A 27,699-nucleotide genomic window follows, 5' to 3' on the forward strand; every position below is an offset into this window, starting at 1 on the left:
TCCAAAATGCTGGGATTACAGGCATGAGCCACCACGCCTGGCCCATAAATGCTTTTAAATTGTAAAAGCTTTTTGTCCTTTTTCCCTGATTCCCAGTACCCTGCCTTAGTTAAGGTTCTTGTTACTCCTTGCTTGTATTATTGTAATATCTTCAAATTATTCCCTTTGAAAATAATTCTCTATGCTGTCACCAGGATATTCTTTCTAAAACAGAGGCCTGATTTTTCTGCCCCCTACTTAAAAATGATTGGTAGCTTCCCAAAGTCCTTAGTATGACATGCAAAATTATTTGCAATCTGACCTCAATCTACTTTTCTTCTACTTTACAAAACTTTGAGCTCAACTAGACCTCTCCATCCCTGGATGCGTTGTGTGCTTTTACACCCCTTGTGCCTGCTGTTCCCCTATCTTGAATAGTTTTTTCCACCACTTCTCTTCACACCCCTTGTGCCTGCTGTTCCCCTATCTTGAATAGTTTTTTCCCCCACTTCTCTTCTTGGAAATGCCCCATACTACTCATCTGGTAATGTCCAATTCAAATGTTATCCATTTTTCGATTCCTTTTTATTCTCCAAATAACCTCATTCTTCTGTGTTCCCCAGAATGCCTTGTTCATAACACCGGTGTGATATTACTTCCATGACACTCTTGACCAGGCGTCCCCAAACTACAGCCCACGGGCTGCATGTGGCCCCCGAGGCCATTTATCCGGCTCCCTGCCGCACTTCAGGAAGGGGTACCTCTTTCATTGGTGGTCAGTGAAAGGAGCACAGTATGTGGCGGTCCTGCAACGGTCTGAGGGACAGTGAATTGGCCCCCTGTGTAAAAAGTTTGGGGACGCCTGCTCTTGACTATCCCACGTATTAAACTGTATGCTGCTGAGGGCAGGTGCTATACCTTAGTCTTCCTAAACTGCCTGAGGCCAAACGCAGAGCTTGGCACATGATAGGTTTTCTATAAACGTTTGTGAAATATTACTCAACCCAACACTTTGGGTTGAGTATAACTTATGAATATTCTACTCATTGTATTTAATCAATTTCTTACTATGTAAAACATGTATTTACATAGTAGTAGAGTTTTTGGTTTCTAACTACCAGAAACTAGCCTTGAAACATGGCTCTCAGGAGGTAAAACCCAAATAACTTCTGAGAATGTTTATTTTTATTTTTTTGACAACAGGGAAGTCATCACCAGTGCTGCTGATGAGCGCACATGCTGTTCTAGGTGTTGGTTTAATGTTGTATCAGCAGGAGAGATCTACTATTTGCAGCCTCAGGGGAGGTGTTATTGATGTTGGTTTGGCCCGGAGTTGGTTTCTTTTGCTCTGAGGGTGTTGACAAAAACCTAAAATTGCTACACAGGGAGATGTTTGGCTTTTCCTCAGCACTGGTCACCATTACAGGCTGTGGAGAAATCGCAGCCTAACCACAAACATCAGATGTTTGCCTTAATGGATCCCATATGAGGAAAGGTAGTACTTTACCACAGAATGCATGAAGGTTTGCTGGATTTATTTTTATTCTGTTTGGTTTTTAATAGGGAGGAATTTTAGAGGGACTCTACTAGGGCAGAAATGTCTCTGCATGATAACAAGGCAAAAAACAATCTAGTCTCATGATCGTCACATGGTTTGGTCTGCAGGAACAACACCCTGATACAAAGACTGAGGCGTTTGCTGCTGTTCCTTCTCTTTCTCCTCCTTCTGCTTCCTTGTTTTTTGGGTGGGAGCCACTATTCACTAAATCATCAATGCATAATTTCAATACCAGTAGTACTTTTAATCTGAATAAAGAGCCCTGATTTAAGTCAGAAATATCTACATAAAAATTGATTTCTATAAAGGATTTTTTTCAGAGGGAACAGAATCTACTGTATTAGTAAAAAATATAAATGTCACTATATACTTTTGGAAAGACCAGTTTTCTAATTCTGTAAATAGAAATGCAGAGATAAAATTCAAAGATAGCTATTAACAGGGGCAAGTGGCAGATAACCATTAAAGAAGAATAAATTACAAGAAGTTTCTTGGAAGGCTTTTACAAGATCTTTAGATAAAAGTTGCTCAGTTCTAAACTTTTTCAGGATAATCAAAGTACAGATCACACCATCATGTGACAGGCAATTCTCTGTGTAGTTGTACGAGCAGCAGCAATATGGCAAAATGGAATTATTTACCACCCTTCACAGTGCTGATATTGCATCTAACTGGAAGCCATTTGTGGTATTTTTCTTTCCTTTATGTCACAGAGGCATAGCTTATGTTTCCAATAAATTGTGTACAATTTTGGTTCATCTTAATTAAGCAAATATTTATTTATGTGCCCACTATGTTTCAAGGCCTTCAAGCTAAGGGAGAATGTGAAAAATTGAAAGGTAGTTCTATGTGACTGTATCCAACAGAAATGGTGAAATGGACTGGAAAGGGCAGCTCTTAATAAGCTCTATATGCCATGTCAAGGAGTCCAAACTTCATAAAAGTGAGAGGGAAGCTATTGCAGGATTCTAAGCAGCAGCATAAAGATGACTGTAGCTGGAATATATGGAAGAGTCTGGAAGGAAGCAGTACTATAATGGGTAAAACCAGTTAGGTTAAGGTGATTTTCTAGGTGAGAGAGAAGTGACAGAGAGAAATCTATGGTTTCCCTTAGATGTATGGTTGATGGAGGGAGAACTGTGAGGGATGCCCAGATTTCTGGTTTGGGAGACTAAGTGGATGGTAAAGCTGATTTCTGAGACTGGGGCTATGAGAGGAGTAGCTAATTATTGGACTTGTGGGTAATATATTCAGTATGAGTTTGGAGTGCCTGGGCATATCCAAGAGGTGTTCAGTTGGTAGTCAGATGTATGGGTCAGATTGGAGTGCTGGAGATGGATTGGATACAAGATACACATTTGAAAACAGCCTGTTGATGGAACATGAATGCAGTTGCTGAGGGAGAGTGTGAAGGATAGGAAGATAAAAAAGACCCCAAGTAAATTTCTGAAGAACACTAATATTTAAATGGGAAGCAATGGGAGAATATTTTTATAACCTAAAAACTATGACCTTTGTCCAGGCTCTGGACATAGGTTATCTTGACCATTTAAAACTTTATCCTTTTTAGTTTATGTAATATAAATACTAACTTCTGAAATGACTTAGAATTAATTAACTTTGAACAGAAATGACCAGGAGGCTTGGAAGAAAAGAGATATAAAACTTGCTGAGCTACTAAAGCAAATGTTTAATGAGTAAAGCAGGATTCCATGAAATTAGATTTATATAAATTCAAACTTGAAGGGACAAATACTAGGTTAAGAGAAAGTATCAGGGGTGGAAAGTATTTATTGAATCAGAAAATTGTACAACTGTAAAGGACCTTTTAAATATCTTTTTACATGAAGAAACTGAGATATAGAGATGGTAAGGGATTTACACAAATCACAGTCAGTTTGTGGCTCTTCCAGACCAGTGATTCTAAATGTGTGGTCTGGGGAACCATAGAGAACCTTGTGAGTTTTTTGTAGGATGCACAAGGACAAAAGCGTTTTCATTATAATATCACTATTATTTTTTCTCATGAGTATACCATGGAGTTTTGCAGAAGTCACATGACATGTGATGTCACAACAGAATGAATGCAGAAACAGATATGAGAATCCAGCTCTTTTATTAAACTAGATGTTTAAAAGATCTATAATCATGTAAAATAATGCCAGTCTTCAAACTAATTTTTTTCTGAAAAATATAGTTTTTTAAATAGAAATGTCATTTATATTTATATGTTAGATTTACAATAATTATTAAAGTAATTAGTGTTATAAAACTATTGACATAAAATTTCATTTCTAATGTGGTAAATATGGATAGGTAAAATTCATATAAAAAAACCTTTTAGAATTATCACTCAGCATTGAAAAATTATAAAGAAGGTCCTCAGGCCAAAAGTTTGAGAACTAATGTCCCAGTCTAGAATACAAAATACAGGCAAATGTAGGATATTCATCCTTTGCCTTTATCCTTCTGGTGATGGATGGGAGAAAATATAAATCGGATTATTGTACAAGAAAATCAAGAGAAAGCCTTTCTTAGGATTAAGTTTTCCCCCTTGGTTTAACAATTAGATAAATTGCATATGTTTTTTTTTCTCTCTTTTTTCCCCAACGTGAGTGGTTAGAGCTAGACTATAAGAAAAGCTGCGTGAGTTCTGGCACTTTGGAAAGCTAACCCAGGGTCTTCAAACAGAAGACAAGACCTAGACAAGGCCCAGTTCTAAAAAGTTTTCAGGCTGTATTATTAGATCTATGCAAGCCAGGGGGAAACTAGAATAAATAAGTGTTTACTACGGGTAGAGGGGAGGGTAACATTGTATTTTGGTTTTAAACTAAGCTCTAAATTCTTTATGCCATTTTTTGGGCATTACATTAATAGCAATTAATAGTGAACATTTATGTTAACCTTTTTTGAGTTATTCTGTTTGTAGAGAAAAGGTATAACTGAGTGGAAAGCATGTAATGAATGATCTTTGATTCAACTGACGAAGCCTATGAGGGTGAGAATATTCAGATCATGAAGTTGTGACTAAGACAGTTGTCTTAAGTTGTGGGTAGTTCTGGGAAGAAATACACAGCCATGTCATTCATTCATTCAACAAATAACTATTAACTGCCTGCTATGTGTCAAGCTGTACAATTAAAGCTACAAAGTTAGGCCAAGTGTTCTGTGGTTTGAAAGAAAGCTTTCTCTAACAGCAATATGCTGGGGGTTGTGGTTGGATGGAGTTGAGGGTAGCCTAGAAATGGCTATCAATCTCAAACCTGTGGGCCAGGTTAAAAACACAGTGCCTCTGACATACTTCCAGTGGGAATGAGGTGGAAACTTTATTTTTAAAAGCTCCTCTGTGAAGTGCGTTTTTAGCCAGCATTGTGACCCAAGAACGAACCATGAAGAATGAACAGGCTTTTCCAGAGTAAAAGGGGTGAAGAAATATGTCAGCAAGGGCCAAGAAAAAATGCATAAACCATGACTTTGAATGGCTAGAATTCCATATGGAGATGATTTGGCGTAACACTGATGATGATTTGAACAGCAGGTCTTGAATTTCACACCAGGAGACAGGCAAATAAAGCTCTCAATTCTGCTCAATATGGAGATGAAGACTTAATTTATATATATCAACTCTTCAGAAAGAGTAGGCAAGGAAAACAGGAAGGTCATATGCTTCAGAATAAAAATACTTGTTTCTGAATTTGGGAAATCAAAGACTCCAACAGATGGAGCATTTCTAAGTTAATAAATGAGAATAAAACCAAGTAACTTAGATAATGACCTTACCAAAGGCACTGAGTGTCTTACTACTGGCTAAAACATTATGCTCATTTCCAAATTGCCAGGCTGGAACTCTGGAAGAGTCTAATTTTGATGTGTGTCATTGATTATAATCTGCTTTTCTGAACTTTTTTCTTTTCAGTTCGAAACCCAGAAGGGCAGATAAAGCTTTATTCCAAAGGAGCAGATACTGTTCTGTTTGAAAAACTTCATCCTTCCAATGAAGACCTTCTGTCTTTGACGTCAGACCACCTCAGTGTAAGTGCCTCCATCTTAAGGTTAGCATAATGGCCCTTTTGCCATCTCTTATGGTTAGGTCTTCTTTAAAAAAAATAGCAGCTAAATGATTTGACTACTGAAATAGAAAGCATCTGGAGAGTGGTTCCACAGGAAGCTGTGCCAATGATTGTCTGGAAATTGACATAAGGACCTCCCCTTTCCGTCCTGTTGGGAGTCCCGTCAGTCTGCTGCAGGTAGGGGAACACACAGCAACTGAGCAGTAGCCACAGAATGTGGGCATCTGGGGAACCTGCTCCAACTCCCCTGCAGCTTCATGTTGCTCCTCTTGGACGACTAGTTCTGGAAAGAGGAGACAGAAAGCTGCTTTTCCTTGGGTTCTGATGTGTTTGGTATTAGTGGAATATCTTATGATTACCCCCAGGGAAAGTTCAGGGTTGTGTTCAGATTGTGTTGAGATTAGAGAGTAGCAGTCTCTGGCGCCCACTTTCTCCTCTAAGGGTCTTTTTATTCAGATCATAAATCATGATGAGTTCCTTGTGTGCCTTCAGACACCAAACTTGTACATTCTGAGACCAGCATAATTTCTTTCCAAAAGTTTTCTGAAAGAAGTAAGGATAGTTTTTGGCACACTTTTTTTTTAATGCCAAAAAGTAAGGGGGCTGTGAATTCATATGAGCATTAGTTGGTTTAAACCTGAGATTCAGGTGTGTCTATAATATTTGTTTGTGGTTCCATTAAGGACATCTGGACAAAACTCTCATTTTCTCAGTTTCTTTCCTTTAAGACATTATTAAGTATTCATGTTCTTTGTCAGTCCCTATATTTAATACAAAACATTCCCTGAATCTTTAAAAAATAAATAAACAAATAAAATAAAAATCCTCTGCCTCACTTTAAATTTAAAAAATGATGGTTTAGTAATATTGGTTTCAAACATAGCTATTGTTTTTGTCTTTCCATTAGAGAATTCTTGATTTTCTTTTAATCTTTTCCAGAAGGGCAGCATGGTCTTTTAAAATTTTTTTAAAATGAAAACAACACTGGAATCATAAGTATCTGATTTTTTTGCCATTACTCAAACACTGAGGCCCTGGGTTTTCATATATTCTCCTTTCATACTATAAGAAGCCTAATTTGGTTTTTTAAAATTTTTCTGCAAAATAATTTTTTTTTCAGGTAATATAAATTTAACTTGCTCTTTGCGTATTCACTTTATTCATTTTGGCTTCTAGATTCTGAGGTCTTAAATGCTTATTTAATTACTGATTTTGAATTGTTTAATGATAGGAAAAGACCTTAATCAAATGCTCATTTAGGATCAAACTTGTGTTTCATGCACTAATGAAATAACTTAAATCATCTGTTTCCTTTTGTAATGCCATTGTTCATTCACTGTTGTGCAGATCAGAGAGGGAGGCACTGGTAATGCCCAGTGGGGTTGCAAGTTAAAGGCAAAAAAGTGTTCGTGTGAATTAGGAGGACAAAAGATTGTTATAACACAGTAAATAAATTTTCAAATCAGTAGGGGATCCAGTGGTGGTCTTGAAAGACAGAGCTTAAAAATGTGATTGCAATATCCAAAGTGCTACCAACTGCCTACTAAATCCATTTAGATAATTTATCTCAAGAATCTGTATGGGGTAAACCATCTCATTGCAGTATGCATTGACTTTTCTTTCTATTTACCTAATTACAGCATGTCAAGGTTATATGCCTGATTATAAACCTATGTGTGTACCGTAAGCCAAAACACCACAGAGGAGACATGCTCAATAGCAATGCCCAAAGGAGCAGAAATGGCTATAAAAATGCTTTACTTGCAGTGTAGAGGCCCATAAAATGACCACTGGAAGCACAGGCGGAGTAGGAGTTTTTAAGCATTTCCCCCCAAAGCAATGTACATATGTTTCTAGTTACTGTGGCTGTGTGAGACACTTAGCAACTTACCAGTCTCCTGTTTTTCTTTTCCCTCCTGTTAGGAGAAAGCACCAAAGGTGTTGTTTGAGATTGTCAAGATACAGAATTAAGGAGGAGTATGGTTCTCCAGTTTGACTAATTTAGTACTAGCTTCACAGACTACAGCTTCTAAAAATAACACTTTTTTTGCACTAAGCTGACTTGATGATGTCTTTAAAATTCCAAACAATTTGTTGTTATTAAGAGAAAACTTTAATATAGCAAACATTAAAAAGTTTCTCAGAGGAGTTTAGAATAAAAAGTGAAGTTCAGCCTCCACATTTAGTTCTGCTTTCCAGAAGCTACCACTTATATTAGCTTTTCTTCCTTTCTCTTCCCTTTTGCCCTAGAAGTTATTATTATAACCTTAAGTAATATGGTTAAACTTCTAATATCTGACAATTTGACATCTATTTATTCATTTATTATTTATTTTTAGCTTTTTTGAAAATTTCAAGCATATGCAAAAGTAGTACTCAATTAATTTAGGCATAGGCATATCACTAGGGGGGATGTGATAAGACTTTGGTGGCATGTCATGCTGCATTTCCTGGGGAGAGCGTCCTGCCTTTGATTTGAGAACCATGGCTTCTCCAAGGGTCCTTTCCTCATCACTGAATGAGGGACCCTCCTTACTGGGTCCGTCTCATGACCAGAAATGCTTCCTTCTGTCAAGGACAGGTTGGAAACATATGTTGCCATAAATGAGTATCTCAAGTCATGGGTGTCATTGATCACCGCTCAACTAGGATACTTCAGCAGGCTTTTCCAGCTGTCTTTAGGGGGAAGGCTAGCTTTCCAGCATGTTTTAACCTCATACACACATTGTCTTCCATTTCTGAGGAGATTAAAAAGTTGAGAGTAAGGATAGCCAAAGAGTGCTCTTAGGACAAAATGAATTTGAGTGAAAAATTTCTAAAAAATTATTTTGTTGTTGTTATTTCTGTGTTTATTTATTTATTTAAGACGGAGTTTTGTTCTTGTTACCAAGGCTGGAGTGTAATGGCGTGATCTCGGCTCACCGCAACCTCCACCTCCTGGGTTCAGGCAATTCTCCTGCCTCAGCCTCCTGAGTAGCTGGGATTACAGGCACGTGCCACCATGCCCAGCTAATTTTTTTTTGTATTTTTAGTAGAGACAGGGTTTCACCATGTTGACCAGGATGGTCTCGATCTCTTGATCTCGTGATCCACCTGCCTCAGCCTCCCAAAGTGCTGGGATTACAGGTGTGAGCCACTGCTCCCGGCCGATGTTTATTGTTTTTATTTTATTTTATTTTTTTACTGTTCCTGAGTCTATGTCTTCTCTGGCAGGAATTTGCAGGGGAAGGCCTTCGGACCTTGGCCACCGCATACAGAGACCTAGATGACAAGTACTTTAAAGAGTGGCATAAGATGCTTGAAGATGCAAATGCTGCCATAGAAGGAAGGGATGAACGAATAGCTGCGCTGTATGAAGAAATTGAAAGAGATTTGATGGTATGAATTTAGTAGCATGATGGATTGTGTTTACAGGAAGGGGAGTATGTGTTTAGAGATTTAGCATAGGAATAAGCCATTGGCTAAAACATCTTGCACACAGCAGATGTTTCTCTTTCAAACACTGACTCATGCGTTGTATGTTGGCTTTGAGTTTTCCACGTATGGTCCTAGAGAACCTAGAATTGTATTTCTATTAGCAGTAGCGTATGCAATTGGAAGCTTCTGAAGAGTAGAAGATAGTAGGCTCCGTAGTCTTTGTCAACCTCTGATGTGTCCTTGATGTTGTGGATTTTTATTTTTCTCCTTGCTTTATGCCCACCTTTTTAGAGCAGAGAAATTTGCTGTGAAGAATGGGGCTACAGCTCTAAACTATTCTAGGCTATGAAATTCTGGTGATATCTGTGCTATCCAGAGCATGGTCTATTATAAAAACCACTCTTACCTGAGGCCCCAGTGGCCAGGAGCTCAGCCATTGTGAGGTACTAGGGAGTATCCTTTGTTCATCTTTTAATGAAAAATCATGTAGGAACCTTCACTTTAGATTATGGCATGTGCTGGTTTGTTAATGTAGAAGAATGACCAGATTTTTTGTGATCAGCTTCCTGATCATAAGATGAAGGCTATTCTTTGGATTCCTCCACTGTTGATGTACGTGGGGAAGCAGCTGGGGAGTTCTTAAGTCCAAATGGCTTCTTACTGCTCATGCTAACATTTAATCTGATCATATCAGCCCCTTCAGGTAAATAATAGCTCCCGGCATCACCATGGTTAAATTGACTTGATTAGGGAACTTCCTTTTCAATTCCTTTACAATCTACTTTTGCACAAAATAGGATGCCTGCTATATCAATGTATCATAATTTCTGCCTTCAATTTACGTTCTTTGGCATCCAAACTCTGTGAGTGAAATGCATAGATGTTATAGATGTTGTTTGCATGCATTTAACTTAAGGTTTTCTCTGTTTTTCCATAAAGCTACTAGGTGCCACTGCTGTAGAAGATAAGTTACAAGAGGGTGTTATTGAAACGGTTACAAGTTTATCACTAGCTAATATTAAGATCTGGGTCCTAACAGGAGACAAACAAGGTAACTTTAAAATGGATGATGATGATGTTTTGAAAAGAGGAAGAAGACTTATATCACAAAATTTTAATTAACCAGAAAGCTTAATTAATTAAATATTAGTCCATGTCAGAAAGACTTGAAATAGAGAAAAGAAAGTTAATATATTGCAGCAGTCTATTTTGAAACAAACTAACAAAATCCCGTAATTATTGAATAATTACACCTAGAAGCAACAATGGTATTAAAAATGTTTAACAATTGGTTTTTATGAACACTGTCCCCAGTCAGGACAGATATTGTCACAGAACTAAAGAAGGATATTGGAGACCTTCGGTTACTTCTTTAGTTTCTTGATGGCAGTGAATTTGAAGGTTCTTAGGGGAGGTGTCAGGGTGATGGGAACACTTCAAAGAAGCTCACAGAAACAGCTGTTTATCAACTACTTATAGAAATATTTTGGTGTTTTAATAACTACTACAGCTGTAACAGTGCAACCCGGCTGAATTCCAGGACTGTCTATACAAGATACAGTGAGAATTCGTCAACTTTCAAACTTGACAAAATGCCAAATCATTAGTGAGTCATCATGTTCTACTGTGTTTCCTATGAAAGAAAAGGGGACCAACACATTTTGGATCTACTTCTAGCAGTAATGGTTAAAACAAAAATGATTTTATGCTTGGCTATTCATAGACTGAAAATACTCAATTAACTGGCACATACCTACGTTAAGATTCTGTCTACTCATTAGGTATGTTTTACAGCATTAGGGGATTTGCAGATGTTATAAATCAGTTCTCTACATCTTTATCCACATCATTGATCACAAAAAATAAACAATAGAAAGTTCAGCACTCAGGTGTATTACTAAATAGAAACTCTCTAGAGTTTGATGTTGTTCAGTTATAGCTGTTCTATTATTACAAATATCCATGAGTTTCCTGTTATTTAGCTTTAATTTCTGTGGTTTATACAAGGCATATGCTGAGATTTTATTAATTACCTTCCTTGATTTAGGACAAAACTAATGATTCCATAGAATTAGCTAGAGTCTAATTATTCTATACAGTTACAGACAATCAAATAACTCCATTAAAGATAGAAGGAGTTATCTGATTATCTCAAGTTCCATTTTGATAAAATTAGAGGAAGAATTATCTAACATCCTCTGATTTTCTAGTTCTCTAGGAGAACAGTGCTGAGAAGGGTTGAGATAATAGTCAAATTCCACATTTTCATATATTTAATGGGAAAATGGCAATGTTGTATGTGAGAGAACCATACACATTTTGTAAGAGCATTTTTGTTGTCCTTTACCTGAACATGTTGTGAATTTTTTCTTCAAATTGTCCTCTATATCAGAATTAAATATTGGATAAGTTTAGTACTTTAGCTTTCCCAAGACAGTATTTGGACTTCTGGTCAAAGATTTTGTATTTGTACATGTCATTATGTCACAAGATCTTAAGGTATTTTCATGAGAGCTAATTTGGGAATGAAAAGGTTTTCTGAAAACTAGATGACAAGGCTGCACATTTGTATGTGTTACTACTACTGCATGGGTTTAGCAAGTAGTAAATTGATCCTAGAACCCAGGTATTTGAATTTCCATCTGTGCTGGTTGTACTGACATTAAGGGGGCCTATAGGGTATAAGAAAATATAGCTAAGTCTTCAATACTTTCATTAAATATGGATTTATTAAGTAACATTTTAACTGAGTTGGGCTTTTTATTTTGTATTAGAAACTGCCATCAACATCGGTTATGCCTGCAACATGCTGACTGATGACATGAATGATGTATTTGTGATAGCAGGGAATACTGCTGTAGAAGTGAGAGAAGAACTCAGGTAAGTGTTGAAGGAAGGAGGAAAGGATGGAAGGATGAGAGGGACGGAGGGAAGAAAGATCAGAGTCGAGAAAGTGGAAAGCTGTGCTACAGTTTCCTGTGGTCTTAACTTAGTACAGAGTTCTTTGTGCATATTTCCTAAACTTCCATTCATTTTGGTGACAAACTAAGATAAAGCTGATATCAGCAATGAATTATTGTCTTCAGGCCTCCAACACGTACACCATGGAATACTATGCAGCCATAAAAAATGATGGGTTCACGTCCTTCGTAGGGACATGGATGAATGTGGAAACCATCATTCTCAGCACACTGACACAAGAACAGAAAATGAAACACCGCATGTTCTCACTCATAGGTGGGTGTTGAACAATGAGAACACATGGGCACAAGGAGGGAAACATCACACAGTGGGGTCTGTTGGAGGGGGCCAAGGGAAGGACAGTGGGGTGGGGAGGTCAGGGAGGTATAACATCAGGAGAAATGCCAGATGTACGTGACGGGGAGATGGAGGCAGCAAACCACGTTGCCATGTGTGTACCTATGCAACAATGCTGCATGATCTGCACATGTACCCCAGAACCTAAAGTACAATTTTAAAAAATGCATTCTAGTTAAAAAAAAAAAAAGAAGTTCAAATCAGCTATGTTGAGTTGTCTTTTAAAATTGTGCTTTGGTTAGTACTTGCTAACTCTTGCGTGGTGATGAGTGATCAGTATCATGAGGATACTTGTTAAAAATATCAATTGCCGGAATGATACAGAGAAGATTAGCATGGCCCCTGCACAAGGATGACTGCAAATTCGTGAAGCATTCCATATTTTTTTATGATTGGCATGTGGGGATCCAGAGCATCTCTGAGCTGGCTGCCCCTTCCAGAGAGACCTCTTGGCAGAGTGAGGACCTGGTGATACCAGCTTCGGATAATCCTGCATGCAACATTCCTGTGATCACATAATCCTCTTCATCCTTATATGAAATAAATGAAGAGAGTTTCCTTGTTCAAAAAAAAAAGAAGATACCAATTCCCTAGCTTCATTCTGAATTAAATTAAGAATTTATAGGGAATGGGACATGGGACTTGGTATTTAGTAAGCACCTACATGAAGCTTATGATCAGGTAAATTTGGAAAACACAGATGTAGTAGACGGCATGTAAAGATGGAATAGAGTCTTTCAGCATTAAAGAAAGTAGATATTTTGACATAGTTACTATTGAGCCCAGCTATATACTACTTATGTGAAACAAAATACTGTGAAATTTGTGTAACTGCTACACAGTACCAGAAAATGCATAAGTGCTGATATGGGAGGTAACGGTGGACAGACATTAAAGTTTGAGAAATAGTATTTATTAAGTAGTTTGAGTAATAGTATTTCTTGAGATATACTTAAGAGACACTTAAATTAAGATGTACCAATTTGAGGAGGGATCCAAGATGGCTGATTAGGAGCAGCTCAGGATTGCAGCTCCCAGTGAAAGCGCAGAGGGTGAGTGGACGCCACATTTCCAGATGGATTTTTATTGCTCACAAACCAGGAGATTCCCAGGCAGAGGAGCCCCATGGGTTTCCAGCATGGCTGGTTTGGCACCCACGACTGTTTTGGCCAGCACAGCTGTTTTGCTGGCACCCCGGCACGGCGGTTCTCTGTACAAAATACACGGGTCTGGGCGCTATTTTAGCTGGTGATTAGAGCTCCTGGGAGACAGAGTCACCCATTCATCTGATTAAAAAGGGGACTGAAACAGGGAGCCAGGCCAGGAGATTCCTGGACAAAAAAGGGCCACGAATCTCAGTGCGGCTGTTTCAGCCAGTGCAGTGGGTCGCCGCATGGGAAATCACACAGATCCCGGCACCTTTTCAACAGGTGACTGGAACACCTGGGAAACAGAATCAACTGTTCAACTAAAAAAAAAAAAAAAAAAAGGTGGGGGGGTTCTGAGGCAGGGAGCCAGGTGATCAGGCTTGGCTGGTCCCACCCGCACAAAAAAACAGCAATTGGAAACGCTCTGGATTGAGAGTTTCACAGCAAGCACAGCTGAACCAGGGACGGTACAGCTCGGTGGGGGAGGGGCGTCTTCCATTGCTGAGGCAGTCCACCATTGCTGAGGCAGCCCGCTATTTCCGAGGCAGCCCACCATTACAGAGAACCTCCGCCATTATAGAGGTGGGCCGCTACTGCTGAGGCAGTTCTAACTACACCTGTATAAACAGGACTGCAGGGAAGTTCACATGGCAGCTGGGCAGAGCCCACAGCAGCTCAGCAAAGCATCTGCAGGCAGACAGTGACTAGGCTGCCTCCTCACTGGGCAGGGAAGCCCTGAAAAAAGCTAGCAGCACAAAGAAACTCATAAATAAAGACCTAACTCCCTGGGACAGAGCACCTGGGGAAAAAAAAGGAGAGGGGTATGAATTCTGCTGCAGCAGACCTAAATGTACCTGCCTAGCAGCTCTGAATGAACAACAGAGCTCACAGCCCAGCACTTGAGCTCCTATAAAGGACAGACTGTCTCCTCAAGCAGCTCCCTGACACCATATATCTGAAGGGTCACCTCATAAAGGAGAGCTCAGACTGACATCTGGTGGGTATCCTTCTGGGACAAAGATAGCAGAAGAAGAAACTGGCAGCAACCCTTACTGTTCTGCAGCCACTGCAGGTGATCCTCAGGCAAGCAGGGCCTGGAGTGGACCTCAGCAGTCTTACAGCAGAGGGACCAGACTGTTAGAAGGAAAACTAAGAAACAGAAAGAAGTAACTTCATCATCAACAAGTGAGATGTCTACTCAGAGACCCAATATCAAAGTCAGCAACTACAAAGATGACAGGTGGATAAATCAACAAAGATGGGAAGAAGCCAGCCCAAAAAGGATGAAAACACCCAAAACCAGAACGCCTGTCCTCCTACAAGGGATCAAAACTCCTCACCAGCAAGGAAACAAGGCTGGATGGAGAATGAGTATGATGAATTGACAGAATCAGGCTTCAGAAGGTGGGTGAATAAGAAACTTCTGTGAGCTAAAAGAATGTGTTCTAACCCAATGCAAAGAAACTAAGAACCTTGAAAAAGATTTGACAAAATGCTAATGAGAATAAACAACTTAGGAATATAAGTGAATTAATGGAGCAAAACATTCACAAGTTTCAACAGCTGAATTGACCAAGCAGAAGAAAGGATATCAGAGGTCGAAGATCAACTCAATGAAATAAAATGAGAAGGCAAGATTAGAGAAAAAAGGGTAAAAAGGAATGAACAAAGTTTCCAAGAAATATGGGACTATGTAAAAAGACCTAATCTACATTTGATAGGTGTACCTGAATATGACGGAGAGAATGAATCCAAGCTAGAAAATACTCTACAGGATATTATCCGGGAAAACTTCCACAACCTAGCAAGGCAGGCCAATATTCAAGTCCAGGAATTACAGAGAACACCACAAAGATATTCCTCAAGAAGAGCAACCCCAAGGCACATAATCATCAGATTCACCAGGGTTGAAAAAAAGGAGAAAATGCTAAGGGCCACCAGAGAGAAAGGTTGGGTTATCTACAAAGGGAAACCCATCAGACTCACAGCAGATCTCTCAGCAGAAACCCTACAAGCCAGAAGAGAGTGGGGGCCAATATTCAACATCCTTAAAAGAATTTTCAATCCAGAATCTCATACCCAGCCAAACTAAGCTTCATAAGTGAAGGAAAAATAAAATCCTTTGCGAACAAACAAGTACTGAGAGATTTCATCACCACCAGGCCTGCTTTACAAGAGCTCCTGAAAGAGGCTGTACACATAGAAAGGAACAATCAGTACCAACCACTCCAAAAACACACCAAAGTAAAGAACATCGACACAATCAAGAATCTGCATCAACTAACAGGCAAAACAGCCAGCTAGCATCAAAATGGCAGTATTAAATTCACACATTACAATATTAACCCTAAATGTAAATGGACTAAATGCCCCAATCAAAAGACACAGACTGGCAAATTGGATAAAAAGCCAAAACCCATCAGTGTGCTGTATCCAGGAAACCTATCTCACATGCAAGGATGCACAAAGGCTCAAAATAAAGGGATGGAGGAAGATGTACCTAGCAAATGGAGAGCAAAAAAAAGCAGGAGTTGCAATTCTCATCTCTGATAAAATAGAATTTAAAGCAACAAAGATCAAAAGAGACAAGGATATTACATAATGGTCAAAAGTCAATGCAACAAGAAGAGCTAATGATCCTAAATATATACACACCCAATACAGGAGCACCCAGATACATAAGGCAAGTTCTTAATGACTTACAAAGAGACTTAGACTCCCACACAATAATAGTGGGAGACTTTAACACCCATTGTCAATATTAGATCAACGAGACAGAAAATTAACAAGGATAGCCAGGACTTGAACTCAGACCTGGAACAAGCAAACCTAATAGACATTTACAGAACTCTCCACCACAAATCCACAGAATATACATTCTTCTCAGCACCACATCACACCTACTCTAAAATTGGCCACATAATTGGAAGGAAATCACTCCTCAGCAAATGCAAAGTAATGGAAATCATAATAAAAACAGTCTCTCAGACCACAGTGCAATCGAGTTAGAACTCAGAATGCAGAAACTAACTCAAAACTTCACAGCTTCATGGAAACTGAACAACTGGCTCTTGAATGTTGACTGGATAAACAATGAAATGAAGGCAGAAATAAAGATGTTTGAAAAGATCAACAAAATAGACCACTAGCCAGATTAATAAAAAAGAAAAGAGAGAATAATCAAATAGATGCAATAAAAAATGATAAAGGGGATATCACCACAGATTCCACAGAAATCCAGACCATCATCAGAGATTATTACAAACAGCTCTATGCACATAAACTAGTAAACCTGGAAGAAATGGATAAATTCCTGGACACTTGCATCCTCCCAAGCCTAAACCAGGAAGAAGTCAAAACCCTGAATAGACCAATAAAAGGGTCTGAAGTTGCGGCAGCAATTAAGAGCCTACCACCCAAAAAAAGCCCAGGTCCAGATGGGTTCACAGCCGAATTCTACCAGACATATAAAGAGGAGCTGCTATCATTCCTTCTGAAACTATTCCAAACAATCCAAAAAGAGAGAATCCTTTCCAAATCATTTTATGAGACCAGCATTATTCTAATTCCAAAACCTGGCAGAGTCTCAGCAAGGAAAGAAAGCTTCAAGCCAATGTCCATGATGAACATAGATGCAAAAATCCTCAATAAAATACCGGCAAACCAATTGCAATAGTACATCGAAAGGCTTATCCACCATGATCAAGTAGCATTCATCCCAGGGATGCAAGACTGGTTCAACATATGCCAGTCTATAAACATAATTCACCACATGAACAGAAACAAAGACAACAACCACATGATTATCTCAATGGATGCAGAGAAGGCCTTTGACAAAATTCAACAGTATTTAATGCTAAAAACTCGCAATAAACTAGTTATTGACGGAACGTATCTCAAAATAATAAAAGCTATTTATGACAAACCAACAGCCCATATCATACTGAATGGGCAAAAACTGAAAGCATTCCCTTTGAAATCTGGCACTAGACGAGGATACACTGTTTCACCACTCCTATTTAATATAGTACTGGAAGTTCTAGCCAGAGCAATCAGGCAAGAAAAAGAAATAAAGGGTATTCAAATAGGAAAGGAGGAAGTCACATTGTCTCTATTTACAGATGACTTGATTGTATATCTAGAAGACCCCGCCGTCTTAGCCCAAAATCTCCTGAAACTGATAAGCAACTTCAGCAAAGTCTCAGTTTACAAAATCAATGTGCAGCTATCACAAGCATTCCTATATACCAGTAACAGACTTAAAGAGAGCCAAATCAAGAATGAACTGCCATTCACAATTGCTACAAAGAGAATAAAATACCTAGGAATACAACTAATGAGGAACGTAAAGGACCTCTTCAAGGAGAATTACAAGCCACTACTCAATGAAATAAGAGAGGACACAAACAGATGGAGAAACATTCCATGCTCATGGTTAGGAAGAATCAATATCGTGAAAATGGCCATACTGCCCAAAGTAATTTACACATTCAATGCTATCCCCATCAAGGTACCAATGACCTTCTTCACAGATCTGGAAAAAAACACCTTAAACTTCATTTGGAACCAAAAGAGAGCCCGCATAGCCAAGTCAATTCTAAGCAAAAAGAACAAAGTGGGAGGCATCACACTACTGGACTTCAAACTATACTACAAGCCTACAGTAATCAAAACAGCACGGTACTGGTACCAAAACAGAGATATAGACCAATGGAACAGAACAGAGGCCTTAGAGGCAACAGCACAAATCTACAACCATCCAATCTTTGACAAACCTGACAAAAACAAGCAATGGGGAAAGAATTCCCTGTTTAATAAATGGTGTTGGCAAAACTGGCTAGCCATGTGCAGAAAGCAGAAACTGGATTCCTTCCTGACACCTAACACTAAAATTAACTCCAGATGGATTAAAGACTTAAACATAAGACCTAACATGATAAAAACCCAAGAAGAAAATCTAGGCAAAACCATTCAGGACATAGGCGTAGGCAAGGGCTTCATGATCAAAACACCAAAAGCATTGGCAACAAAAGCCAAAATAGACAAATGGGACCTAATGAAACTCCACAGCTTCTGCATAGCAAAAGAAACAGTCATTAGAGTGAATCAGCAACCAACAGAATGGGAAAAATTTTTGCAGTCTACCTATCTGACAAAGGGCCGATACCCAGAATCTATAAAAAACTAAAACAGATTTACAAGAAAAAATCAAGCCCATTCAAAAGTGGATGAAGGATATGAACACTTTACAAAAAAGACATACATGAGGCCAACAAACATATGAAAAAATGCTCATCACCACTGGTCATTAGAGAAATGCAAATCAAAACTACATTGAGATACCATCTCACGCCACTTAGAATGGCGATCATTAAAAAATCTGGAAACAAGATGCTGGAGAGGATGTGGAGAAATAGGAACACTTTTACACTGCTGGTGGGAGTGTAAATTAGTTTAAACCATTGTGGAAGACAGAGTGGCGATTCCTCAAGGACCTAGAAATAGAAATTCCATCTGACCCAGCAATTCCGTTACTGGGTATATATCCAAAGGATTATACATCATTCTACTATAAGGACACATGCACACGAATGTTCGTTGCTGCACTGTTTACAATAGCAAAGACCTGGAACCAACCCAAATGCCCATCAATGATAAACTGGACAGGGAAAATGTGGCACATATACACTATGGAGTACTATGCAACCATCAAAAACGGTGAGTTCGTGTCCTTTGTAGGGACATGGTTGAACCTGGAAACCATCATTCTCAGCAAACTGACACAAGATCAGAAAATCAAACGCCACATGTTCTCACTCATAGGTGGGTGTTGAACAATGAGAACACACGGACACAGGGAGCGGAGCATCACACACTGGGGTCTGTTGGGGCGAATAAGGGAGGGACAGTGGGGGATGGGGAATTGGGGAGAAATAGCATGGGGAGAAACGCCAGTTATAGCTGATGGGGAGGAAGACAGTAAATCACACTGCCATGTGTGTACCTATGCAACAGTCTTGCATGTTCTTCACATGTACCCCAAAACCTAAAATGCAATTTTAAAAAGTACCAATTTATATTTCTTGCTACTTTATTTGGAGAAGAACATTTAAAAATCTGCTTTAATATTTTCCTAGAACTTTAAAAAATACTATCTTATAACAATTTTTGCTTGCTTGCTGCTTGTAGTAGCTTCTCTAAACTCAGGCTGCTTGGGACTGGCCAAATAGAATGATGACATAGAGGCGTATTGCTCGCCACTTGTGCCATTCTAGATGGGGAGATAACTTTCCTTCAATATAATAGTATAGCACTGTGGCTTCCCTAATATGTCTCTGTCATGAAAGAGAGAGTCTTAAAAGGTGTCGTTCTTGAACTTAAAAAAAAAAAAGGAAGGCTTCAAAGGTGGCAGCACTAGTTGATAATACTTGTACACAAATCTCCCAGCTTTTCTGTTTTACCTGCAGTAAAAAAAAAACCTGCTATATTACATGGTGGTTAGAAACTATGACTAGACATTGCACATGTTTTAACCAAATAAATATTATGAAATTTAATTAGCTACTAATATAATTTAAATATTGATATAATTTTAAGTGCAGGCTCCGTAAAGTTGCTTAGGGAAATATTAATAACTTGTTTAAAAATCAATTAAAAATTTAAAAGAAGGTTCTTTACCTTTTGATTTTTGGAGTATTTGACTCTTTTTAATTGATATACAAACTTTATACAAATTTTGAGGCACATGTGATATTTTATTACATTGATAGAATGTATAAAGTTCAAGTCAGTGTATTTAGGATATCTATCATTTTGAGTATTTATCATTTCTTTGTGTCAGGAAAGAAAGTCCTTTCTTCTGGCTAACTTGAAATATACAATACGTGGTTGCTAACTATAGCCACCCTATTCTGCTGTTGAACTTTATAACTCATTCCTTCCAATCTAGCTATACATTTCTACTAATTCACCAATCTCTCTTCATTCTCCCACTCTCACCCACACAGTCTTTCTAGTGTCTGGTATCTATCATTCTACTCTCTAACTCTATGACATCTAATTTTTTAGTTTCACATAGGAGTGAGAACATTTGAAATGTCATTCTGTGCCTGTCTCTTAACATGGAACCTTTGGTTCCATTCATGTTGCTTAAAATGAAAAGATTTAATTCTTTTTGGTATTTAAATAGTATTTCATTGTATGTGTATACACATTTTCTTTATCCATTCATCTGTTAATAGACACTTGGGTTGATTTCATATATTTGATATTATGAATAGCACTACAGTAAATCTGGCGTGCAGCTGTCCCTTTGATATACCAATTTCATTTCCTGTAAATAAATACTCAGTGGCAGGATTGCTAGATCATATGGCAGTTCTAGTTTTAGTTTTTGGAGAAATCTCCATACTGTTTTCAATAGTGGCTGTACTAATTTACATTCCCACCAAGAAAGTATAAGAGATCCCTTTATAAGCATCTGTTTTTGTTTTTGTTTTTTGTTTTTTAAATAGTAGCTATTCTAACTGAAATAAAATCACATCTCATTATGGTTTTGGTTTTCATGTCTCTGATGATTAATGACGTTAACCATTTTTTTCATATACATGTTGGTTATTTGTATGTCTTCTTTTGACAAACATCTATAAATGTTCTTTGCTTTTTAATGGGATTGTTTTCATACTGTTGAACTGAGTTCCTTGTAAATTCTGGATATTAGTCCCTTGTCAGACGAATAGTTTGCAAATACTTTCTTCCTTTCAACAGACTGTCTCTTCAGTCTGTTAATTGTTTCCTTTGCTGTGCGGAAGATTTTTCATTTCATGTAGTCTCACTTGTCTATATTTTTGTTGCCTGTGCTTTTGAGGTCTTACCCATAAAATCATTGCCTAGAGACCAACGTCTGGAAGTTGTTTTCCCTGCTATTTTCTAGTAGTTACATCATTTTGGGGCTTATATTTAAGTATTTAATTCATATTGAGTTGATTTTTGTATATGGTGCGAGATAAGGGTCCAGTTTCATTCTTCTGCATATAGATAGCCAGTCTTCCCATCACGGCTTATTGAAGAGTATGTGCATTCTCCAATGTGTGTACTTGGTGTCTTTGTCAAAAATCCATTGACTGTAACTATTTGGAATGATTCCTGGGTTCTGTATTCTGTTCCATTTGTTTATGTGTCTGTTTTATACCAATACCATGCTGTTTTGGTTACTGTAGTCTTGTAATATATTTTGAAGTCAGATAATGTGATGCCTCCAGTTTTGTTCTTTTGGTCAGGTTTGCTTTCGCTATTTGGGCTCTTTTTTGGTTCCATGTGAACATCAGGACTTTTTTTTTTTTCCATTTCTGTGAAAAATAACATTGATACTTGGATAGAAATTGCATTGAATTTATAGGTTGCTTTGGATAGTATAATCATTTTAACAATATTAATTCTTTCAATCTATGAGCATGGAATGGCTTTTTGTTAGTGCTCTCTTCAGTTTCTTTCACTGGTGTTTTGTAGTTTTCCTTGTAGAGGTTTTTCACTTCCTTGGTTAAATTTATCCTTAAGTATTTTTATTAATAGCTGTTATACATGGGATTGCTTTCTTGATTTCTTTCTCAGGTACTTCATTATTGGTGTATAGAAACACTACTGATTTTGTATCCTGAAACTACTAAATTTGTCTATTAGTTCTAATAATTTTTGGTGAAATCATTTGTTTTTTTTTCTGAGTGTAGGATCATGTTGCTTACAAACGGGAACAATTTGATTTCTGTTTTTCAATTTATATGCCTTTTATTTTTTTCTCTTGCCTGATTGCTCTGGCTAGGACTTTCAGTTATGTCGAATAGAAGTGGTAAAAGTGAACATCCTTGTCTTGTTCTAGTTCCTAGAAAAAAGGGTTTCAGCTCTTTCTCATTCGGTATGATGTTACCTGTGGGTGTCATATATGGCTTTTATTATGTTGAGCTATGTTCCATATACAACTAGTATTTTAGAGTTTTTATCATTAAGTGATGTTGAATTTTATCAAATGCTTTTCCTGCATCAATTGATATACTATATGGTTTTTGTCATTCATTTTGTTGACATAATTTATCATGTTTATTCATTTACATATGTAGAACCATGCTTGCATTCCTGGGATAAATTTCACTTGATAGTGGTATATTGTCTTTTTGATCTGTTGTTGAATTTATTCATTAATTTGTTTGTTTGTTTATTTTTTGAGACAGGATCTTGCTCTGTCACCCAGTGTTCACTGCAGCAGTGCAATCATAGTTCACTGCAGCCTACACCTCCTGGGGCTCAAGTGATCGTCCCATTTGAGCGTCCTGAATAGCTGGGGATACAGGTATAAGCCACCAGCACACCGATTAATTTTTGTGGAGACAGGGTTTCACCATGTTTCCCAGGCTGGTCTCGTATTCCTAGGCTGAAATGATCTGCCTGCCTCAGCTTCCCACAGCAGGATTGTTTGAGCCCAGGAGTTAGAGACTAGTCTGGGAAACATGGCAAAACCAGGCATGAAGCCACCATCCCCAAGTCTTCTGATGGATTTAGTTTGTTAGTTTTTTGTTGAGGCTGTTTACTTCTGTGTTCATCAAGGATATTGGCCTGTAGCTTTCTTTTTTTCTTGTGTTCTTGTCTGGTTTTGGTAGCAGGGTAATGCTGGCCTTGTAGAACAAGTTAGGGAGAATTTCCTTCTCTTCAGTTTTTTGGAATACTTAGTAACTTATATTATTAGTTCTTCTTTACATGTTTGGTAGAATCTGGTAGTGAAGTCATCCCATCCTGAGTTTGTTTGGATACTTTTTATTGCTGACTCAATCTCATTACTTGCTTTTGGTATGTTCAGGTTTTATATCCCATCTTTGTTTGGATACTTTTTATTGCTGACTCAATTTCATTACTTGCTTTTGGTATGTTCAGGTTTTCTGTTTCTTTCTGATTCAATCTTAGAAGGTTGCATGTGTCCAGAAATTTATCAATTTCCTCTTGGTTTTCCTATTAGTTAGCATATATTTATTCTTAGTAGTCTTTATCTTTTGTATTTCTGTAATGTAAGTTGTAATGTCTTCTTTTTTATTACTAATTTTGTTTATTTGGATCCTCTTTCATTTTTTTTCTTTGTTAGTCCAAGTTTATTAACTTTATTCATCTTTTTAAAAAAACCAAGTTTTCATTTCATCGATTCTTTGTATTTTTTTAGACCATTTTATTTACTTATGCTCTGATCTTTATTATCTTTTTCATTCTACCGATTTTGAGTTTACTTCTTGCTTTTCTGGTTCCTTCAGTCATTTCGTTATATTGTTTATTTAGAATCTTTTTACTTTTTTGATGTAGGCATTTATTGCTATAAACTTCTCTCTTAGCAGTATTCCATAGATTTTGGTATGTTTTGTTTCAATTTTCATATGTTTGAGGAAATCTTTTCATTTGCATCTTGATTTCTTTATTGACTCAATATTCATTCAGGAACATGTTTAATTTTCATATAGTATATTGTTTCTAAGTTCCTTTTGGTATTGATTTCTAGCTTCATTTCATTGTGATCTGAGAAGATACTGATATGACGTAAATTTAAAAAATTTGTTGCATCTTGTTTTGTGGCCTAACTTATGGTCTATACTGGAGAATATTCCATGTGCTGGTGAGAAGAATGTGTATTCTTCTTGGATAAAATGTTCTGTGGATGTCTGTTCACTTCATTTGATCTAAAGTCCAGTTTAAATCTAATATTCTTTGTTGATTATATGTTTAGATGATTTATTTAATGCTAAGAATATGCTGTTTAAGTCCCTCAACATTATTGTATTGGAGTTGATTTCTCCCTTTAGGTCTAGTGATACTTCCTTTATATATCTGGGTGCTTCAGTGTTGGGTGCATATATATTTAGAATGTAAATATTCTCTTACTGTATGGATCCCTTTATCATTATGAAATAATCTAATTTGGCTCTTTTTACAGTTTTTTTTTTTGCTTAAAGTGTATTCTATCTGATATAAATATGGCTACTCCTGCTTGCTTTTGATTTCTGTTTGTGAGGAATATCTTTTCCTATACCTTTGAGTCTTTACATGTCTTTATAGGTTAAGAAGTTTCTTGTAGGCAGTATATAGACGGATCACATTTTTTAAAAAACCCATTCAGCCATTCTGTACTTTTCAAGGGAAAAATTTAATTCATTTCAATTTATATTAGCATTCCATTACTGTTGATATGTGAGGTTTTGGTCGTATCATATCATTAATTGTTTTCTGGATGTTGTATATATCTTCTGTTCCTTGATTTCTTTTGATTTTATATTTTTGTATCAGACTTTGAGTCATTTCTCTCCCTCATTTGCGTGTTTGCTTTACCAGTGAGTTTTACACTTTTACGTTTTGTTCATAATGGTAGTATTACCCTTTTGCTTCCAGGTTTAGGATTCCCTCAGTAATTTCTTGTAGGGCTTTTCTAGTAGTGTTGAATTCCCTTAGTTTTTGTTTGTCTGGGAAAGACCTTATTTCTCCAAAGAGCATAATGTTATTTGTGTACAATAAAGTAACTTTATTTAGAAATAATTTTATTTCTCCCAAATGGATAACTTTGTTGGGTATAGTATTTCTTGACTTCCAGACATTGTCTTTCAGCACTTCGAATGTATTGTTCTATTCTCTTCTGGCCTTTAAGGTTTTTAAAGATAAATCTGCTGTAAGTCTGATGGAGACTCCTTTATAGGTGACTAGATGCTTTTCTCTTGCTATTTTTAAAATTTTCTCGTTGTCATTGACTTTAGACCGTTTGACTGTCATGTACCACAGAGAAGATCTTTTTGCATTGTATCCGTTAGGGGATTGTTGGGCCTCCTGTATCTCATTGTCTAAATCTCTTACTAGAGTTGGGAAGTTTTTATCTATTATTTCATAAATAGTTTTTCGAATGCATTTGTTCTGTCTTCACCTTTGGGAATGCTGATAATTCAGATATGTGGTTGCTTTATGTTGTCTCACATGTCGTGTAGGCTTTGTCTATTCTTCCTAATTGTTTTGCTTCACTTTTATTTGACTGGGTTATTTCAAAAGACCTGTCTTCAAGTTCTGAAATTCTTTCTGTTGTTGAAGCTCTCAAATATGTCTATTTTTACTTCATTCAATGAATTCTTTAGTTGCAGGATTTCTGTTTAGTTCTTCATTATGATATCTACCTCTTTGGTAAATTTTAAAATCATATCCCGAATTATTTTTCTCATTTCTTTGTATTCTTTATCTTTGTTCTCTTGTATCTCACTAAACTTCTTTAGTATCATGATTTTGAATTATTTTTATGGGAATTTTATACATTTCCTATTCACTGGGATCTGTAACTGGAGAATTATTGTGTTCCTTTTGAGTTATATATCCTTGCTTTTTCATGTTTTTTGTTTCCTTTCATTGCTATCTGTACATCTGGTGTAACAGTTGTTCTTCCAATTTTTTGGATTTATTTCATAGGAGAGGACTTTCTGAATATATATTTATGTTATTTGTCAGGTAGGGCACTTTGGCTTTGATTCTGGATGTGTGCAGTTGTATAGTCTCTATGTAATTTATTTGGCTTTTTTTGTTTGTTTGTTTTGGTAAACAAAACCAGTGGTGTCTGTGACTTCCTCAGTGGCTGATGATGTGGTTGTTAATGGAGGCTGTGGTGAAGTTTTATTGGACATGGAGATAGCATGTGGGACAGTCCTTGGGCTTCAGTGGGGGCAGTAGCAGGCTGAGCCTGGCAGTCTTTGTGCCCAGGGATAGCATATTGGCACTGGTGTTAGTGGGTCCTGGTGTGCTGATTCTTGGGCTGCTAGGAGGCTTGCTCTGGTGCCAGCAGTAGAAGCAGTGGGCTGGACCTTGGGCCCCTGGGCTTCAGGCATGGCATAGGTAATGTCACTAGCAGTGGTTGGACAACTCTCTAGCTCCTAAATGGCCTATGCTGGTGTTGGCAGTGGCAGTGACAGGCTGTGCAAGCTGGTCCACAGGTGGTAGGTGGGTGCCATCTGTGGTGGTGTTGGCAGACTGGGTTAGCCTGTCTTCCAGTCTCTGGGAAGAGTGCTCACAATGGTGGATGGAGCCATGGTGGTGGAAGGTGGATGGAGCAGGGTGATCCACAGGCCCCTAGGTGGTACACTTAAGCACTGGGGTGAGGGGTATGGGGAGTGGTCAAAGCCAGGCTGGACACACCTGTCTGTATGTTCCCCTTCTCCCTGCCATCCAGTGGTGTGTATGGGTGCTGGCTGTGGTGGGCAGGGACAGGGTTATCCCAAGGCCTCTGGTGGAATGCTCAGGTTGGGGTGGCAGCAGCTGCACTATGGTTCTGTTGACTACTGGGGAGAGCGGGATTGCTTTAGTAGTAACAGCCTTAGGCAGGTGGTTGGCAAGTGTGTGCTTTGGCTGTAGGTGGCAGCTATGTGTGGGGTAGCCTATCCTTAGGGCATGTGGAAATGTGAGGAAGCTCTGCTGCTGGAAGGGTGATTGGGTTGCTGTCAGTGTCTTGTACTTTGGCCATGGTGGCAGTGGTGGTGGCTGCAGGTAGGGAATGTCAGTGGAGCTCCAGGAATATGGAAAGGTGGGTGCTGCTGGGCCCCCAGGCAGGATGCATTCTGGTGGGGCTGGGCTCTTAAAATGACACTTTGCTGTAGCTACTTAGGACTTGGAGTGGTATGTGGGACCTAGTGTGAGCTCCTTCTCTGGAGCAATGGCACTGCCTGGTCTATGGGCAGTTCCCTATGTTAATTTCAGGGTCTGAAAGGGTTGAGAGGCTCTCCCATGGCTAGGAATGGAGTCTGTGGTAGGACTGTGGACCACTGGGCATCCCTCACTTATACTTTCCCTACATTGGAGAGCCCCTCTGGGCTCCCAGCCAGTCCCAGCCAGGCAGGAAGCCTTGTTTCTGTCTCCTTCTTTCTTTTAGGTATTTCCTGTCACTTCTCTCTTGAATCCCAGTGTTCTTTCTTAAATTACATATTTGAAGTATGATTATCTACTCTTTATCTTGGTGTTTCTTTGTGGAGGAGGAAACTGCCAGATGCCTTTAGTCGTACATCTTGAAGCACCTCTGCTCTCATTCAGAGTTTAACTCTTGCTGAAGGAAGATAGATGCAAACAGGTCTAGATTTTAACCACCTTATTGCTAAGTGTTTTGAGACAGTGACCAGAACAGTATTGTAGGCAGTATACATGTATTACCTCATTTTGTTCTTGA

The 27,699-nt window shown here is 38.1% G+C and overlaps 1 protein-coding gene and 1 non-coding gene across 10 annotated transcripts in view; both read left to right on the forward strand.

The window, feature by feature from the left end:
• Window positions 1-27,699, forward strand: part of ATP8B4 (ATPase phospholipid transporting 8B4 (putative)) — a 302,163-nt gene that overhangs the window by 173,818 nt on the left and 100,646 nt on the right. For all 9 annotated transcript variants that reach the window (XR_012516263.1, XM_074393624.1, XM_074393622.1 and 6 more), the window contains 4 exons: window positions 5,454-5,569; window positions 8,821-8,985; window positions 9,964-10,075; window positions 11,799-11,904. Coding sequence is in view for 8 of the 9 variants with exons in the window: in XM_074393624.1 (XP_074249725.1) it covers window positions 5,454-5,569; window positions 8,821-8,985; window positions 9,964-10,075; window positions 11,799-11,904 (499 nt within the window). In the remaining variant the exon portion in view is untranslated. The remainder of the gene's footprint in view (window positions 1-5,453; window positions 5,570-8,820; window positions 8,986-9,963; window positions 10,076-11,798; window positions 11,905-27,699) is intronic.
• Window positions 12,620-12,728, forward strand: LOC120364109 (U6 spliceosomal RNA). The gene has a single exon (XR_005579461.1). It is a non-coding gene; the product is annotated as a U6 spliceosomal RNA (small nuclear RNA).

The sequence above is a fragment of the Saimiri boliviensis genome, chromosome 2 (assembly GCF_048565385.1).
Source record: "Saimiri boliviensis isolate mSaiBol1 chromosome 2, mSaiBol1.pri, whole genome shotgun sequence".
NCBI lineage: Eukaryota > Metazoa > Chordata > Mammalia > Primates > Cebidae > Saimiri > Saimiri boliviensis.